At 44.3% G+C, this 20,187-nt stretch overlaps 1 protein-coding gene across 1 annotated transcript; it reads right to left on the bottom strand.

Annotated features, from left to right (window-relative positions):
• Positions 1–12,159: 12,159 nt before the first annotated feature.
• Positions 12,160–13,101, bottom strand: LOC114099802 (olfactory receptor 5P55-like). The gene is made up of 2 exons (XM_027944313.2): positions 12,533–13,101; positions 12,160–12,451 (listed from the first exon to the last, which is right to left on the bottom strand). Exons 1-2 carry the CDS (start codon positions 13,099–13,101, stop codon positions 12,160–12,162), a joined length of 861 nt encoding a protein of 286 aa, XP_027800114.1.
• Between the last annotated feature and the right edge of the window lie 7,086 nt (positions 13,102–20,187).

Raw genomic sequence — 20,187 nt, 5'->3', positions numbered from 1 at the left:
TCTCCAGAACTTCACCCATGCACAGAATCACCAAGGTCCCAGAGTTCTTATGTTACAGTTCCAGCCCCACAGAAATCCCAGTTTTTGATTAGAATACAAACTCCTGCATGAAAGAATATGGTGTCTAGCTTGGATCAGCTGTGGTAAATGGCAGGAGTCAGGGAAATATCCATGTATTGGGGGGCTTAAAGGTTTTACCACTTAGGGGCCCTATTTAAGAAATAAAATGTAGCCAGACATGGTGACGCACACCTATAATCCCAGTGGCTTGGGAGGATGAGTCAGGAGGATTACGAGTTCAAAGCCAGCCTCAGCAACTGTGAGGTGCTTAGCAACTCAGTGAGACCCTGTCTTCAAGTAAAAGACAAAATAGGGCTGAGGATGAGGCTTAATGGTTGAGTACCTCTGAGTTCAATACCCAGTACCCACCTCCACCCACCCCCCCGCCAAAAAAAAGTAAGATTACCAATAAAAACCAGGCACAATAGCACATGCCTGTAATCAGGCAGGAGGATTGTAAATTTGCTGCCAGCCTCAGCAACTTAATGAGACCCTTAGCAATTTAGTAACACCCTATCTCAAAATTAAATAAAAAAAAAAACAAAACCAAAAAACAAATGTGTGTGTGTGGCTAGGGATGTATCAGTCATGTAGTGCTGCTGGGTTCAATCCTGAATATCCAAAACAAACAAAAATTACCTAGAAAAAAGTCATTACTTGGAATGAGCAAGGAAATAAATCCAAGAAACTAAAAATGTACTAAAATTGACAAGAATCAAAGACATTAAATATGTATATATATATTTATTAGTAAACTCTGATGGCTGGAGGAAGTTTCCATAGCTTCTCTTCTGTTTTCTTTTTTCAATTTTTAAAAATATATATATTTTTAGTTGGTGAACACAATGCCTTTATTTTATCTTTATGTGGTGCTGAGGATCGAACCCAGTGCCTCACATGTGTGAGGCAAGTGCTCTACCACTGAGCCACAACCTCAGCCCCATAGCCTCTCTTCTGACTGACTGAACATTTCAGTTTTGATTTTTGTTCATGGCCACATGTATGTGGGTGCTGCAGGCCATGGGAGTCCAATGAGCAGAACGTTGACTTAGACCTTTTGTTCATAATGCTGGGTGAGTTGGCACAGTGAGTGAGGCTAGGGCTCCTGGGAGGACAACCCATAGCTAAATACAAAAGCATCTAAGAACCACTTCAACACATGCAAAAACCCAAATGCAGTGTATTTCCAGTGTCCCCTTAAGCTGGATGTTACATCACCTGCACGCACTCTAAAGCTTCAGGAGGGGAAACCAAGATTGCAAGATACAGAGGTTTGTTTTAACCAACTGTTGTTAAATATCTTCTGTTTAAAATTTTGTAAAACAAACAAACAAAAAAAGTGACTATGTAAACACATAGCTATGACCTTTTTGCAGGGCTTAGGAAGAATCCAGGCAAGTAAGGTACCTTGAAGTCACCTTTCTGAAAAATTTGTTCCTGGGCAGGGTCTCGTAGAACACAAGGGTTGCTGGAGACTTTACCTTGTGGATGAAGTAGACTTTCCTTGGGAAAATGAAAAACAACAATGACAACTGAAAACCTAAGATGATGCACAATGAATATACTATGAGAGCAGATCAGGTAGACTAAGGGAACACAAAAGTGGAAATGGGGTATTGACCTAGCCTTACTGGGCCAATGTCAGGGGACATGTGCAGAAATAACAAGTCTACAGCTGTCTTCCTTGACACTGACCCTGCAAGCCTAGTGAATTATACAAGTTGAGTGGGAGTGGGGGGGGGGGCTGAAAAAGAAAGTTCCAGACCTTCAGATAGTATATTTAGGTGCTTGGAGGTGTTAGAGACCATGGCTGATTTGGGGATGCAGCAAATATTTTAGTGACATGTAGAGTAAGTAAGGCATGTGAGGATGGACTTAGCTGAGAAGCAGCCTAGAAGAGCAACCTGGGCCAGACCACAAGGGAACTTGCATGACAGTTGGTAGCCTCTGGACTACTCTGAAGGAAATGGGGAATCATTGATGGCTTTGGAGCACTGAATTTAGATGATCAGGTTTACAATAGTGTGTCAGCCTGGTACCTGTATGGGAAACTTAGCAAAAAATAGAAACACTTTTCCATTTCAAATATAGAAATGCAGCAAAAGAATAATAAGAAAATAATTCGAAAGATGTGACTGAGCTCAAAATTAAAGAAGACTCCAAGATCCAGAACCAAAGAGGCTCCAAAAAGTCAAAAAAAAAGTAAGTAGAACTTGAAGCAGTGGTCCCAAGGGGAAGGGGACTGGATATGGATCTTTACAGTTGGGGTTTGGGGATTTAATGAGGGAGGGGAGGGGAACTGCTTGGTGGTAGAATGCTAGAACTGACTTTCAGAGTAATAAATCTGGCTGTCTACCCAGGCCTCTGTGGGTACAGTGTTAGGGCAGCAGGGTACAAGCCATATTTGCCACTAACAACAAATTCATACATTCTACAAATTCATACATATTAAACAGATTCATACATACTGAGATCCTACCAAATGTCAGGTAAGCCATTATGTACTAGCGTCAGGATTTTTTTTTTTTTTTTTTTGTATCAGGGATTAAATCCAGGGGCACTTAATCACTGAGCCACATCCCCAGCCCCTTTATTTTTTATTATTTTGGGATGGGGTCTTGCTAAGTTGCTTAGGGCCTCACTAAGTGGTTGAGGCTGGCTTTGAACTTTCAATCCTCCTGTCTCAGTCTCTCAAGTTGCTTGAATTAAAGGTGTGCTGTGTACTGGTTGATTTTTTTTAAAGCTGCTGAATCATTATCTGGAAAGATAACTAGTGATAAAAAGTTTTGAAAGTCTTGGAATTTCTTCCTCTAGCCTTAGCATGTTCTGTCTTTTTCCACTGAAGCCCTTGTATGGTCTTTGAGCCAGATGAGCTGATTTTAGGAAGTGCCTCCTAGCAGAACTATAAGGAGAGAGGGTGATGGGCAGAAAAGTAACTCTTGGAAAAGGGAGGATCTCACCCAGAACTAGAGGCCCTAATGCCTGGTCTGATGTGTTAACTAAGGGATTTATCAACAAGGTTTGCAAATTTATCAGTTCAAGAGAGGCACTCAGCTTACTGAGTACCTTACCTGTCTACCAGGAAGTAGATATGGGCAAAAGCTTAGGGACAGATAACCCATGGACAAGGCAGGGTCCACAGGGCTGGGTGGATCTGTTACTTTACATGAGGCAAGCTGGGAGAACACTCAGCTTCAGAGGAAGGAGTAGGGTGTGTATGGGCTGGAGACAGTCTGTGCATAGGGCAGGGTTAGGCTGAGTTACAACCTGGGGATTTATAACTTTCTTCCTGGCTAACGAGAGTTATGGAGTGGAATGGTTGAGATCCAAGCCTCTGAAAAGGACCAGAGACATGTATGTATCCACGTATTCCATAGTTGCACATTCAACCAACCACAGATGGAAAATATTAGGGGAAAAATATGCCTGTACTGAACATATGTAGATGCTCCTCCCTAAACAATATATAGTATAACTCTTAAAATTTTTTTTTTGTAGTTGTAGATGGACAGCATGCCTTTATTTATTTTTATGTGGTGATAAAGATGGAACCCAGTGCCTCACACATGCTAGGCAAGCACTTTGCCACTGAGCCACACCCCTCCCGCTCCCTCCAGTGTAACAACACTTGACATAGCTTTCACGTGGCTTTAGGTACTACAAGTAATCTAGAGATGATTTAATATGGGAAGATGCATGTAGGTCATATGCAAATACTATGCCATTTTCTCTAAGGGACTTGAGTATCTGTGGATTTTGTTATTCATGGGCCCCAGGAACCAATCCTCTGGGGATACCAAGGGACAGATTGTATGTAGTTGGAGACTAGTTTGCCTTATTGTGTAGCTAAGGTTCATATCTCTCCGATATGGTAGCCACTGGCCCTGTGTAGGTATTAAGCACTAGAAATGTGGTTAGTCCAAACTGTGACAAGTTGTAAATGGAAGATACTTTTAGATGATGAAAATTTGACACACAAAGGAAAAAAGTAAACTATTTCATTATTCATTTTAAACATTAATTATACATTGACTCTATTTTGTATACACTGATTAAATAAAATTTATCAAAATTAAGTTCATCTATTTCTTTTTTCTTTTTTTTAAATGAAGCTACTAGAAAATTTAAAATTTTATACATGTGGCCCATATTTGTGTCTTCCATTGTGTTGGCCAGTGCTGCCCCAGTCCATCTGCACTTGCAGTTACTGTGAGATGGGGACACCTGGGTCCTTTCCCATCTCTTCTTTTTCTCTCTGAGCTATGGGGGCCTTTTACTTTTTCCATAATGTAACTTACTTGTCCTTATTCATGGCCCTGAAAGAAGCAGCAGCAATGACCTTGTATGGTCAAGTCCTGGTGGATCATCTTCAGGGATTTCTCAGAAGAGGCAGCAGTAGGAGAGATGAAACGGAGGCCCCACTCCACATCTGCAAAGGAGGGTAAGGAGAGCGAGCCAGCCTGTCAAGGCCAGTGGTCTCAACCAGGCAGATTCCTCCCTACCCCCAGGAACATTTGGCAATGCTTGGAGACTTCTTCGGTTGCCACAGCTGGGCAGAGGTTGCTACTAGCTTCTTGGGTACAGGCTCTGCATGCTGAAACATTCTATAATGCACAGGGCCACTCCCCATGGTGAGGAATTCTCCAGTAGTGTCAAGGTTACAAGACCTTGGCCCTGAGCCTAGGCAGGGTTTTGGGCCTTTGTGTATCCTTGGGCAGGGGTCAGAAGGGAGGCACACAGAGCAGACCTGCTCTCCTTCTCCCACTCCCTGGTTCTTTATCAGTGATTCACGCCCTCCTCCGGCACTCTTGAGCCTGCCTGAACTCATCCTGGAGAAAGAAAAGTTCTTCCCAGGTGAGTCACACGCTGATGCCTCAGGTGGAGACCTTCCCTGCTGAAGATAGGCCTCTTGGGGGAGAGTCCAGAGAAGGGACTGGCTAGAGGGGCGTGGTTATTTCCCCCACTCTGACCTTGCCCCTCCTCCTCCTCCTCTCTCTCTTTTTCCTCTTCTTCTTCTTCCTCCTCCTCCTTCTCCTTTCCCCCCACCTCCCTCTGCAGCTGTCCTGTGCTCATCAGGAGCTCCTAGTCAGACTCACTCTACCTGAATTGTGGATCAGATGTGGAGGCCCTGAGGGAGGAGGCTGGTGTGGAAGCTGATAGGGTTTTCTCACAGGGAATGCAAAAGGGACCTTGCCTCTGGAATTCCTTGCAGAAATCCAGGTCTCTGCAGAGCAGCACTGTTGGTATTTGGGCAGATGCATCCTATGATTTCCCCACTCGATTTCACTGAGTTCGCATTCCAAACCCCAGCTCTGGAAGGCAATCTTCTGTGCCCTTGGGGAATTTATAACCCCGCTGGGTTGCAAAACCCTCACACTTAAATGGATTCTGTGCATGCTTTAAAAAGAGCTTGGTGGTTGCAGAGGCTTTAAAGGAGCCGATGGCCAAGGCTCGAGGGATGACCAGGGTTGCTCAGAGCTGTGGAAAGGGTCTGTGCTCTGGATCCCACAGACCCTTTGGCTGCATCCTGATGCTATGATTTCCCAACGGTGCAACCACCTTCATTATTAAATAAAGGCAGCAATAAAGTCTAGAATTAAATGGGGCTGAACGGCAGTCTGCTCCCACTGCCCCTACACAGTTGGATAGAGCCCATCCCAAGGAGGACTGCTGGATGTGACAGTGTGGGTGTTTCCAGATGGCAGTCCCTGTGAAAAGGCAGCTTGCTGATGAGGAGGTGGACTGTCAGCTCCTCCTAGGGAAGATGCAGCCCTGGGACTCTGCAGCAGTTACACTGGGCTTCCTCTAGAGGCATCCCTCTCTGCCCTTCGGTGAAAGAATCCTGCCCAGTCTTTGGCCCCATAGGTCTCTATGACAAGAGCTATAGTTTGCTGAGCATCGATTCTGTATCTCATTTAAGTCAAATACCAAGCACTGGTTGATTATTTTCTCTATTTTAATACTGGGCCAGAGGCTGGGTGACTGAGACATAAGATAAACAAACAAACAAATAAGCACTCCAGGTATCCACAGCTAGTGTGTGGAGGGATGGGGAGAAAAACAGAACTGACACTATTCGGGCACTTTGCCTATTCAGCAGAGGTAGCTGGATGCCACTACCCTGAGCTGGGCAGTACATGTGTGCACAGAAGATCCTCCCCTTACCAACCAGGCCAGAGCTTATATAATCAAACCCAGGTTTCAGCAGTCAGTAGTTACACCCAGAGACTTTGCTTTCCTACCGAAGGAAAGAGATGATTCACCATCTTCTGGCCTATGTAAACTACCTGTGTCAGCTAGCTTTTCGTCACTGTGACAAAAATACCTGACAGGAACAACTTAGAGTAGGGAACATTTATTTCAGCTAACAGTTTCAGAGATTTAATCTATGGTCAGTGTTAGTGAAAAAGGACCAGGCAGGAAGCAAACGTCACGGATCAGCACAGCATAGCTTTTATGCAGGAATGAGGGATGCCTCTGATGGATCTACTTTCCTGGTGCAAAATGAGCCACTGGCCAGAGGGGAAGTTTAGGCTTATATGGGTTATACCGAGAGGTGTCTCCATTAATGAGCATGTCAGTTTGGGCTATCTTTACTGGGCAGATGGAGGGTGTGGGGTCAGTGGGTGTGGGGTCAGTGTCTGGAAACTGTCATTTCAGACTTGATGGATATATGCCCCCCCCCCCCACCGCCGCCTGCCTTGTCACCAGGAAAGATGGTGACTCCCTCATTCCTTTTCCCTGGGGCCATATTATTTTGGAGTTTGTCATTTTCCATGTCCAACAGTAAGCTGACCCCATTGTTCTGAGCCTGAGGTGAGGCAAGAACATCATGGTGGAAGGGCATGGTGGGGGAAAGCTGCTTAAGACATGGAGGCCTGCCATGAGGGGGGTGGCAGGAGTGTGTGGGGAGAGAGAGAGTAGGAAGAGAGGGAGGAGAAGGGGCCACAGGGCAGATGAATACCCTTGCAGGGCGCATTCCCAGTGACCCACCTCCTCCAGCTATGCCCCACTTACCTATAGTTACCTCCTAGTCAGTCCATTCCAACTGGGAAGAACTGATTGGATCACAGTTCTCATAATCTGATCATCAGCCCTGTGAAGATCCCTACATTTAACACAGGAGTTTTTTTGGGACACCTCATATCTAAACCGTACAAAAATTTCCTAGGCTCTGTATCGGGTAGATCTCCTGCTTGAAAGTAAAAAAAAAAAAAAAAAAAAAACCTACCCAGTGCTTAAACTTTGGTTTCTAATAGTTTAAAAACTTTTTTTTTTTCTTTATCAAAGGAAAACCAGAGCACAGAGGAAAGAAAGATGGATTCTATCTACAGGAGTCAGACGTTTCCCAGAAGGCATTGCATGTAGGCTGGGACTAAAATGATAATAGAAATTTGTCAAGCTGACAGTGGAGGGGGAAGTACATTCCAAGCACTGGGACAGACTTGAGCAAGGCAGAGGTGGGTGAGAACGCTCAGTCTGTTTGAGTCAGGCCAGGTCACTGGTTGTGGCTGCAGGGCATGGTGGAAAATGTGGGGTGCTTTCTTGGAAGGTCAGTTTGGGACAATCTCTCTCCATCCCACTCCACGGTACTGGGGATTTAACCTAGGGCACGTTACCGTCAGCTACATCCCCAGCCTGTTTAATTTTGAGACAGGGTCTTGCTAAGTTGCTGAGAATCTAAGTTGCTTAGGCTGACCTTGAACTTTCGATCCTCCTGCCTCAGCCACCTGAGTTGCTTGGATTACTGGTGTGTGCCATCATGACTGGTGGGATGGTCTCTCTTAAGATAATAGTAGAGTCTAGAGTTTTACCCATTGGTCAAAGTTTGCAAACTCAAAGTTCAAAATGCGTCATTGACATACCTTAAATGGATTAAAAAATGTAGGTTTTATTTTTTTCTATGTGGACAAAATTTTGGGGGTGGAGGGGCTTATAATAAATCTATAGGGACTTTTTTTAACATTAAAAAGAGGAATAATCTCTTGATTCATTCAGAGTATTTATTGAACATCTTTGTGTGTTTAGCATTGGTCTAGGTGCTGGCTTTTTATTCAAAAGCGTGTGGGTCTCTAGGTCCACGTTTTCTTTTCTTACTTTTGCTAGAGATGTGAATATAACAAAGTTTCTCTACTACAGTAAAAACTCCAGGCATGTTAAAAAGGCAACAGCCAGTAATCAAGAGTGTTGGGTAAACTGGGTTGAGGGGGACCAGGAGAGGCTGAAATAGCAGCTGTGGCTCAGCATCAGACGATTACGACTCTGCTGAGAATAAGACTAGCAGAGTGATCTTTTTTTATTGTTGCATTCTAGAGAAACTGGGAGTATGAATTTTTACAATGCTATCTGCTGAAGTCTGAATGTTTATATCTTCCTCAAATTCATATATTGAAATCCTAACCCCCTAGGGGATAGTATTGAGAGGCAGGGTCTTTGGGAGAGGATAAGGCCAAGGGCAAAGACTTTATGAATGGGATTAGTACATTTCTAAAAAAATGGTTCTTTTTAGATATTCATGACAGTAGAGTGTATTTTGACATACTATACATACATGGAGTATGACTTATTTTAATTAGGATCCCATTCTTGCCGTGGTACATAATGTGGCGTTACCCTGGTCATGTATTCACATATGAACATAGCAAAGTTATGTCTGATTCATTCTACTGTCTTTCCCATTCCCATCCCCCTCCCTTCTCTTCATTCCCCTTTGTCTAATTCAATGAATTTCTATTCACCCCCTTCCCTTATTGCATGCTAGCATCCACATATCAGAGAGATACTGCCCTTATTAAGCAGACCCAAGAACTGGTTTCCCCTTCCATCATGCGAGGACACAACGAGAAGGAGAGGCTTATGAACTTGAATCCTCTCCGGACTCCTGAGTCGGCTACGGTCTGGGTGTTAGACTTCTTGGTCTCCGCAACTACCGGAAATACATTTCTGCTGTGTAGGAGCCACCCAGTTTATGGCATTTTGTTGTAGCAGCTTAAATGACTAAGACATGATCTCATCGAATTTGCTGGGTTAAACTTAGTTTGCTGTCCACACACAATCTGTTGGCAGGATGCATCAGTGATGTGGGTGAGCCGTCAATTTTCCTCCACCCCCTAGGCAGTAGGCAGCAAGAGAGGGGTGGCCACCGTGGCTAGACACCCACCCAGGACTCATTCTGCCCTTCCTTGATAGCCCGATCCCGAGACAGTCCAGGCGGCATGTGCCCAGCTAAGACTTTTATTTCCCAGCTTCCCTTGCCGATTGTGACTCCCAGTGCTGAAGTTCTGGCTCGGGAGAGGCACACAGCTGTTACTGGGAAGGCTATCTAAAGGGAATAGACAGCTGGCAATTCCCCCCCCCCCCCCATTCTTCAGCTTTCTTCTTTGAGCACTGAACTGTTGGTTAGGGCTTCAGTAGCCGGACAGGACCCAAAGGTGGCCTCGAGTATGGAAGCTGCATTCCTTTGCTGGCCATTCTTTGTTATGGCCTCCTGGAGGCTGGAAGTCCAAGATCAAGGACTGGTAGGAGCCCCTCTCCTTGGTTTACCAATGGCCACCTGTGCACTGTGTCCTCACGTGGCTTTTCCTTTGTGTGCACATCCCTGGCTTTTTATGGTGTCCAAAGTTCCTCTTTGTGGAAGCACAACAGTCAGACTGGCTTAGGACCACCCTGGGGTGGGCTCATTTTAACTTCATCACCTCTTTGAAGAACCTGTCTGCACATCCCACCATGTTCTGAGGTGCTGGGCATGAGGACTTCAACATATGCATTTTTGAGGGAACAATCGAGCCCATAAAAGAAAATACGCACTAAAGATGCTGGGACAGAAATACAGAAGGTGCCTGGATCTCTTGCTTTCACGGAGCCTTTACACCAGTCGGGACTATTTCCAGACTTTAAAAAAAATTCCATCACAATTCAGGACACCTGGGATGACTTCTCCCCAGTCCCTTTATCAGCCTGAAAAAAAATCTCTTTGTGATCACTGTCTTAGTTCTGTCTTAAATGTAAGTCCTTCTGGGAAACTGCTTTGACTCCTCCAGGCAGAACTTGTCCTGGTAAACCTTAGGAGTTTGAAATTCTTATAGTCAGTTCTCTGAATCTCTTGATGTATAGGAGGCTTCAGGGAGAGACCTCTGTTTTCCAGAGGTTGGAGTCAGGGGAGCGACACTTGGACATTTGGAGGTTAGGGAGACTGTATCAGAAGAAAGTAAATGGGAAAGTTTGTTATTAACGAATACATCTGTGTATCCCATCATCTCAGGCTTAAATATGTAGCTCTCAAAATTCCACATGGCTGCCTTCTTGTTGTGACCTCACTTGGAGGGGGTGGGGGAGAGAAAGAGAGAAAGAAAGAAAGATCATTCTCCGGCATCTCTTTTTATAAGGACATTAATCCTACTGGAGCAGGGGCCTACCCTTATGATCTTATTTAACCTACTTATTTTAGGCCTTACCTCCAAATACAGTCACTTAGGAGGTTAGGTCTTTAACATATGAATTCTGGAGTGGTGGTGGTGGGTGGGTGGGGTTACACTATTTAGTCCATAACACAAGATCAAGAACGTCCATGTTGAGAGGTGCCACAGTCTGGCTGGGCACACAATCACGAGCCACCACACAGCTTGTAGATTCAAACAGCAACTCTTTATTCCCGAACTCACACCAGCCGTCTACAATCACGTTCTGGGGAAATCCACGTTTTCTGCCCAAATCCACGTTCTCTCCCAAATCCACGTTCACTGGGCTTCTATCTCCAAAATATACTGTCTGAATCACGTGAGAACTCAAGGGGAACTCAGGCAGCAGGATACGCCCTATTCCCAGGAGGAATAATCTTAAACCTTAAACCTGGAACCTAAACTGGGAACGCCCTAAACACGATTTATCTTAAAACCGGGAACACCCTAATCTGCCTTGGTCCTTGAGCAAGGTCACCTACATTCAATGTCGCTGCAACATGTCAGCAACATGGGGTACGCTGGCAAGGAAATTGTCATACCTACTTGGCTAATGGCTCCCAGCAGAGAGGTGTGTGTTAGATGTTCCATAACAATTCAGGACTCCTGGGTTCTCTGCTTTCTATGTTATGGACTTCTAGCAAGGCTTAAAAGTAGTTAAACTTTTTTTTCCCCTGTTTATTTGTAAAATGAGGTAGTAACACCTGGTTTACCTATTGTACAGCATTTGGTGAAGTGCAAATAAAAGAATAAATGTGAAAATGTTTTGAAGAACTAGAATTATCAACATCAGTGTTTCCAAAGTCATTTGCTTACCTCCTTTGAGATGCTTTGCCTTGTGTGCCACCTGCATTGTGAATTTTCTAAAAACTGGGCTGTCCCGGATAACAGTTTATTTAAAAATCCTTCTTCTCAGAATCAGATAAAAAGTAAGATACAAAAAATAATAGTGAGGCTGGGTGCAGTGGTGCTCACCTGTAATCCCAGAAACTCAGGAGGTCAAAATTCAAGTTTTGAGGCCAGCCTCAGCAACTTAGTGAGGTCCTCATCAACTTAGTGAGACCCTGTCTCAAAATAAAAAAGAAAAGGGTATAGAGAAAGGGCCGGGCATATGGCTCAATAGTTGAGTACCCCTGGGATCAATCCCCAGTACAAGAAAAGAAAGAAAGAAAGAAAGAAAGAGTCATTCGAAGATGATTGGAACTCAAGTTCACTGGCTTCAAACCCCAGGGTTCCTCCCGTATCACTTTATGATTCCATGATTCAGTCCTTTGTGATTGATCTGGAATTTAAAGAAAATAGTACCATTGTCCATTTGTGAGATGCAGTTATCAGAAAGAGGCAGACTACGTATTGGTTGAGACTATGGTATCTGGAACTAGACTGCCTAAATTCAAATCTTGGCTCTGCCTTTTATCAGCTGTGTGACATTTTAGACAACTTACTGAGTTTTTCTGTGTCTCAGATTCCCAATGAATAATAACAGGACCATTCTGTACAGTTGAAGATTAAATGAGTTGATACATGTACAGTATATAAAATAATGTTGGCACGTATTTTACCCTATCTAAATCCTAATCTTATCTGTGTTTTATGGTGTGGCTACAACGTTATGGCTTGGGAGAGAATGTTCCACCCTTGGTTACAAAGGCAGTTTGCCAGAACATCTCCTCTTTAAAGCCGCTTTCACGTCCTTGTTCCTCAGACTGTAGATCAGAGGGTTCAGCATGGGGATGGCCACAGTGTAGAAGATAGACATAACCTTGTTTTGGTCCATGGAATTGGGAGAGTTTGGCTGAGCATACATGAAGGTGGTGGTGCCATAGAACAGGCAGATGACGGTGAGGTGGGAGGCACAGGTGGAGAATGCTTTGCTCTGTGCCTCCAGGGAATTCATTCTGCAGATGGTCACCAGGATGTAGGCATAGGAGACCAGGATAATGGTGAGGGTAAAAAGGATAATCAAGGCAGATGATGAGAAGACAATGGCTTCGACTTCTTTAGTATCTGCACTGGCCAGATGGAGCACAGGAGGGATGTCACAGAAATAATGGTTAATGACATTGGGGCCACAGTAGGGCAGCTTAAAGATGTACCTCGTTAGTAAAGCTGAATTGGCAACAGAAGCAGTATAGGTGGCCACCACCAGTAGGACACACAGACGTTGGGACATAATGGTGTGGTAGAGGAGAGGGTGGCAGATGGCAGTGAATCGGTCATAGGCCATGATGGCCAGGAGCAGACACTCAGCCGTGCCATGGAGAGTCATGAGAGCCATTTGGACCATACAGCCTGCAAGGGAGATGGACTGGCTTGAGATGAGGAAGCTCTCTAGCAGCCTGGGGGTGTCCACCGTGGAAAAGGAGGAGTCTATGAAGGAGAGGACGCTCAGGAAGAAGTACATGGGCTTGTGGAGCTGTGGGTTGGTGTGGATCAGGGTGATCATGCCCAGGTTTCCAATGAGGGTAGCTGAGTAGATGAGCAGGAAGAGCACAAAGAGGATGCCCTGGAGCCCTTCCTGCTCTGTGAGCCCCAGCAGGAGGAATCGGGTGACTTGGGTGCAGTTCTCCATCACGGTGGGCATGCCGCTGCAGAGAGAAAATAAGACCAGCTTGTACCCTAGAGCCAGATCCAGGGCCAGTGCCCAAGCCCTTTTATTTTCCCCAGAATGGAGGTTGGGGGAACTGGGGAAGGGGAACTAGCATGGACTGAATACCTACTGTGAGCCATCTGTTACCTCATTTTCTTATTGGCTATTTAAGCATCATACATACCTTTGATCTAAATATTATGTCCACTTATATTTAGTGAGATTATCAACTTGCCCAAGGTCAGAGAGCTAATACATAAGAAAAATGGGATTAGAACTTAGTCCATTCGCATACCTGGATGCTTATCATAGAGTTAGAATCATTTTCTGTCCTCAAAATTTCTTGTTTTAGGGCTGAAGCTGTAACTCAGCGGTAGAGCACTTGCCTAGCACATATAAGGCACTGGGTTTGATCCTTAGCACCACATATAAATAAATAAATAAATAAAGTAAAGGCATACTCCCCATCTACAACTACAAACAAACAAACAACTTGTTCTATGAGGAACCAGCATCAATTAGCGAGCAGTGGATCCTCGTGGGTTGGCCCAGAGAGGAAATCAATGAAAGAATGAATTTGGGCCATATGTGGGAACAAAGACTTCCGAGAGTGTCCATCCCCCCAAGGCCAGGGACACAGGAAATCATATGCCTCATGTCATCAGAATGTGAAGTGACTCAGCAGAGCAGTCATTTCTAACTAGTGTTGTGGATTGAATTTCATCCCCTCCCCCTCAAAGACGTGTCCCAGTCCTAGCTCTATTATAATCTGACTGTGGCCTTATTTGGAAATGGGCTTCACAGATGTAATCAAGCTAAGATGAGGTCATCCTTGATGAGGCTGGGATCCTGATAAGAAAGCAGAGATGCAGGAAGGACAATGCCATATGAAAACAGAACCAGAAGCCAGACTCTGGAAGAAGCCAGCCCCGTGGAGATGGAGGCAGAGATTGTGGCTGCCACAAGCCAAGGGATGCCTGGGGCTTCCGGAAGCAGAAAAGCCAAGGAAGAATCCTCCCCTAGAGGCTGAGGAGAGAGCACGGCTCTGTCTACCTACTTGATATCAGACTTCTAGCCATGGGAACTGTAAGAGAATAAATTTCTCTGTTTTAAACCACCAGTGGGTGGTACTTTGGTACACACCCATAGGAAACCAACACACCCAGTTAGGGGTGCGGGCTTCTGTGCTCCTTGCAGGACGGCTAAATGGCTGTCAGAGATGGGGCTTAAGCGGGTGGTAGCCCACCCTCGCACTCCCAGCTACCAAGGAGGGAGGCTGTGCTGGCACATGGCTTATGCTCAGGACTTGAAGCCAGCATGGGTGACATCGCAAAGAGAAAAAAGAAAAAATTAGAGAAGGAAAGTGGGTTTTAAAGATCTTTATTGACAGAGCTAATAATTTGTGGAGAGAAAAATGGAACATTAAAACAAAGTCTGCGTAATCGGGAGAACAGGCAGCTACAGTAAACACGTCAGATGAAACCAGGACACAGAACTAAGGGCTGGTGTTTTAGCTAGAAACAAGGCAGGATAGCAGCACAGGCCAGCCTTGCGGCTTTGGGGTCCAGGGGAGGACACAGTTCTCAACACAGAACTGGAGATGACCTCTAGCCAGAGAACAAAGGTCAAAGAGCCCCCCTGTTTACCCTCATAGGCTCCCCAGAGGGCTCATATCCCTCGCAAGTGTTATCAAGCTCCCAGGCATTGGCCACCGGTAACCTCTTCTTCTTGGTTTTCAGATAACCAAGGCAGCGCTCCAGGGAAGCTACCTAAGTCTGATTGTTTGAGCTCTGTTCTGACTGTTTGGGCCTCTGCTCTGATTGGCTGGTGCCTGAGGCCTATCGGTTATCAAATGTTTGGAATTCTCTATGGGTTGAGTAAGACTGAGAACCCAGGAGGACTAAGGCAGAACCTCTTTTAGAGCGTCCCAGGGTGCTAGAATAACACTTTTTGTTTTTGTTTGTACAGGGGACTGAACCCTGGAGCACTTAACCACTGAGTGGCACCCCCAGCCCTTTTTATTTACAGACAGGATGTTACTAAGTTTCTGAGGGCCTTGCTAAATTGCTGAAGCTGGCCTTGAACTTGCAATCCTCCTGTCTCAGCCTCCCGAGCTGCTGGGATTACAGGCGTGCACCACCATGCGTGGCACTAACATGTTTTTTTTTGTTACTACCATCTTAACGACAACTTGTGACTTGTTGAAATATAATTGATGCCTGCAGATTTTAGCTGCGGAGAGCACCAAAAGGAATATTTCTTCAATCACGATGTTTCCCTTGGAGGAATATCTGTTGTGTAACACTCCTACCCTCCTCTGGTGGAGGAGGTGCGCCTTAAGTGCCTTTAGTTCTGCTCTGCCCTCTTATTTGCTGGCCAGAAGCACAGATTCCTGTTCTGCTCCTCTGTAATGTAGATCTTAAAACCAGGCTGTCAAGTCTGTCTAATTCTGGGGTTCAGTTTTAAGAAGACCACTTACCCACAGGTGTGAGTCACATCCTGCATTCCCAGGTTTTGTCAGTGATGCAGGTAATATTTTGCTCCTCCATCTATCTTGTGGCTACACCTTCTCACTTTAGGGGTCCAGAATTTGGGTGGGGAAGAAGGATGCTATTTATGGTGGTCCTTAAAACCCTCAACAGAGAGCAAGCAAGAAGGAAGCTGGCAGAGGCTGCTTGCCTGACCTATTTTCTCACTGACTCCGTGAGCTTGGCTCCCAGATCTCCAGCAGACTGATGTGGCTGAGTTAAGGGATGAGGTGGCTGTAACACTGGGGTGTGGTGGAGCCTTGGAAGACTCCGGGCTCACGGTAAAACCCCTGGCTGAAAGCAGGATAGCTCCCCTGGTTCCCTTGCTGAGGCTTCAGAGACAGGCTGTCACAGCAGTGGCCGTGCATTTGGACTGAATGTTAAAGTGTTCCAACGGAGGCCAGGAGAGGAGAGATTTAGGAAAAGTAGAGACCTCTCAAGATGGGACAGTCCTGAGACTATCTGAAGATGTCCTGTTCCTAAGACTGTACTCCAGAGCCACAGATGGGTTCCAGTTCTCTGATACTTCTGTTTTTTTTTGGGGGGGGGCACCAAAAGGGAATGCCTGGTATTCCTTGTTATTTGTGTTTTAAATACAGTGATTAGGGATATGTACTCTCAGCCACTTTCACAAATAATTTTCCTCTGGATAGAAAGAACTTTAGTGAATGGGAAAAGAAGGCTGGAAGTTTCAGACCATCAGGGTAGTCTAATGCACTATTTCTTCCTTTCAAAATCAATCAGTTAATCAATCAATCAATCAATAAACAAACACTTATTAAGTGGTCCTGGTCATTGTTAACCATGGGGAAATACTGTCTGGTCGCTGGAGAATCAGCCTGGGACAGCAAGGTCCCCTAAGTGCAGAATGGTTCCAAGGTTTTGAGGGGGATGGTGATATTGTCACACTAAGTTGTGAGCCAGGAAGTGGGGAGGGAGATAGATTAGGCAACCAATCACAGTGACCTTGTTTTTATTTATTCATGAATAGTTAAATCCTATTACTGGTACTGGAACAACAAAGAACACAAAATATTTGCACTCAGAGAGTAGAAGAATCAAAAGATAAAGGAAATATGTAGGAAATGATGTATCAGTACTTGTTCGTTCATTGGCTATGTGGGCTGAGGGAGGGTCAGGGATGACTGCCAAGGTTCCTGGTAGCAAGGTAATAGTGGTGACGTTCACTCTAACAATTAACAAGTTCAAAGAGTGATGTGGTGAATTCCAATTCTGATAGAGTGAATTTGGGAGAGCTAAATACTTGGGTACAAGAGACAGGTGGGTATACTGTTTTGAAGCTTAGGATGGAGTTTACTATAAGAGATGGAGGTTGAGGTGATTGGTATGTACATGGTGATTTGAAGTATGTTTATTGTGCATCTACTGTGTGCCAGGCATTGTATAGGAGGCAAGGATACAAAGATAAAGAGAAAACAAACCTGGTATCACTTTTGTGGAGTTGGGAGAGAGACAGATATTAACGAAATAATCCTACTAATTATTGTAAAATTGTCACTGTGGCAATAGCTTTCAAGTTGAGGTACCCAATGCTGTGAACCTAAAACTGGGGAGTTTAACCCAGGGAGGTCAAGGAGGTTTTCCCTGAGAAGGTATTGCCATAGAAGGGAAGAGTGAGAACAGCCCTTATAAAGGTCCTGAGATCTGGGGGATGTTGGGTGAGGAAGGGGAGCAGATTAAAGGCCGTGTGGGTAGAGGAAAGCATTGTAAGCTGAGCCTAGCAGTATTTTGTAAATTTATTGAGTGGTTATTTTGTACTGGGAATTGTTCCAGATATTTGGTTTTATTTAATCCCCTCAACAACTTTATGAGAGCTACTATCAAAATCTCCATTTTATATATACGGAAACCGAGGCACAAAAATTAAGTAACTTGTCAAAAGACACAGCCAGCAAGTGGCAGAACTGGAATCTGAATTGAGGTGGTCAGGTTATAGAGCCTGCGTATCCTAGACCATGCTAAGAAATTTGTTTTCTTGTGGGATACCGTTGATGATAATTATATTTATTTTTTGACCAGATCACAAGTTCAGTTGTGAAGAAATAATTGAAGGAGAGCCAATGGATGAAGGAGACTGGCAGAGAGGATATTGGAATCATTCATGTGGGGTTCATGGCTTAAGTTAGAGCTGGGGTGGTGGAGACAGAGGTAAATGGATTTGAGAACTGTCAGGATAGCATAATAGGTCAAAGACGCCAGTGTGAAGAGAGCGGTATCAGGGTGGATTCCAAGGTCTCAAGATAGAGCTGGTACTTGAAACAAAGAGAAGTTAGAGTGTGCCAGGGAGAATGTGAGTTGTTCAATACAAGTGTCCCTGGGCAAAATCCTAAGGCAATTCATTTCAAATTTATTGCATTTTGCTTCTGAGTTCTGTTTTTTTCCATCCACCTGGGTCCTGGGCCTGGTGATCAGTTCTGAAAAACTGTGAGCATGACTTAAGAGGCAGGGAGGATCAGGAAGTCTGAACTGTGCTGGTGATAGGATCCCAACCTTTAGCTCACTTACCTGGGGTTGATCAGAGACCACTCATCCTTGAGCTTCCTGGGGGGTGTTTCTCTTCCTTTTTCATTGATGGCCTCTGACCAGCTTTCTCAAGAACATGTCTCAGTCCGAACAAAGCTTTGAGAGTGTTTATTCCCGGGAAGACTCTTATCTTAAGATGCACCTGGCATTTTTCATCCTGATTCCAAGAGTTTTGAAATGTGCCTGTGGGAATTTGTGACTAGTTCTCCCAGGAGCCTCCCCAGAGCTGCAAGTGGCCAGAGGGATTTTGGTAAGGATGTCTGGGAACTCCCAAGGGGCAGAGATCCTCTTCATTTCTTGTGTTTATTCCCTTCTTTGTTGTTGTTGTGTTGTTTTGGTACTGGGGACTAAACCCAGGCATGCTTTATCACTGAGCTACAACTCCAGTCCTTTTTATTTTTTATTCTGAGACAGGGTCTTGCTAAGTTGCTGAGGGTCTCACTAAATTACTGAACTTGTGGTCTTCTGGCCTCAACTTCTTGAGTTGCTGGGATTATGGCATGACCTACCACACCAGGCTTCCCTGTAGGTTTCCATTTTTTAAGTTAACGAGGCTTAAAAGGCTCTTCAGACCAAGAGGTAAAAAGGGACCCATGTCAACACAATCCTGTTTCTCACAGGAAGTGATTGGAAACGCTAATGATACCAATAATCAGCACTTGTGTGGTCTTTGAGTATCTTGAATATTCAAATATTTTGAATGACTTTCCCAAATGTTATTCCTTTGGTCCTCAGAGTATTCCTGGGAAAGATATTTGGTGATCTGTATATCAAAAGACACACACACACACACACACACACACACACACATTTTTCCATATCTTTGGGGGATTTTTTTCCAGGACTCCTGTGAATACTAAAATCTGCAGATGTACCAATACCTTATATAAAATGGCATACTATTTGGATATAACTTATGCATATTTTTTCAGTATACATTAAATAATCTCTAGATTACTTATAATATCTAATACAATGCAAATGTTACATATACAGTTGTTATACTATATTGGTAAAGAAATAATGACAAGAAAAAAAAACCCCAAGTCTGTACATGTGTAGTACAAACACAATTTTCCCCCCAATATTTTTGATCTTTGGTTGAATCTCTGAATGCAGATCCCATGAATATGCAGGGTTGACTGTATATCTATTCATTTAATAGTAGTGAAAATGCATCTTTTCCTTTCAAGAGAACATTATTCCCCACTTGTCCAAATAATTTATTGTTTTTGCAAAACCAACACATGTTGGTGGTAAACAGAAAAATTTAAGTAATATGGAAAAGAACCAAAAAGATGAACCAAAAATGTCATTTGAAATCCCACCATAGGAAATGGGAGTCGGTGTCTTCTTTCTATAAACCTCTCAGTGTGCTCATGACTGTGATTTTCCATAAACAGAATCATACTCTACAAGTGATTCTGTCATTTACCTTCCCACTCAGCAATATGTCATGAATATTTCCCATGTCAAAAAATAATAGTCTACATCATCATATTGAATGGCTGCATATTATTTCATCGTGTATATTTACCATCATTTCTTTAACTCTTTTCCATTGGTTGACCAAAGTATTCCCACCTTTATGATTCTATATATAACTTCCTGGCAGATGCCCTCTTGCCATGAGGTGTAGGCTTGGAGGGCCAAGGGAGAAGGTGGTGGATGTGGGGACTACTTTTCCTGGTCAGGAAGGAAGAGGTTGCTCTCTCCCTGGGGGGGTGGGGCTTGCACTTTCGGTTTTTGCAACTTTGGGGAAAATCATGATGTAAAGCAAAGGGCCTTTTTAGGCAAATGACTTGTTTGTGTGAAAGAAATATAGTCCCTAGATACTGATGTGGAAGGGAGTTTCACCACTGGAAGGAATGGATTGCTCAGGTTTCCTGCAGATAGGCAAGATCTGCTGAATCTCTCTGCAGAGGGCAAGCAGTGCTGGGTCTTCTGACCTTCCCCACTGCATTCCAACCTGGGAATGTTGTCTGCAGCATCTACCTCAGAAACAAAA

The sequence above is a fragment of the Marmota flaviventris genome, chromosome 9, assembly GCF_047511675.1.
Source record: "Marmota flaviventris isolate mMarFla1 chromosome 9, mMarFla1.hap1, whole genome shotgun sequence".
Lineage (NCBI taxonomy): Eukaryota > Metazoa > Chordata > Mammalia > Rodentia > Sciuridae > Marmota > Marmota flaviventris.
This window is presented reverse-complemented; position numbering and strand designations above follow the sequence as displayed.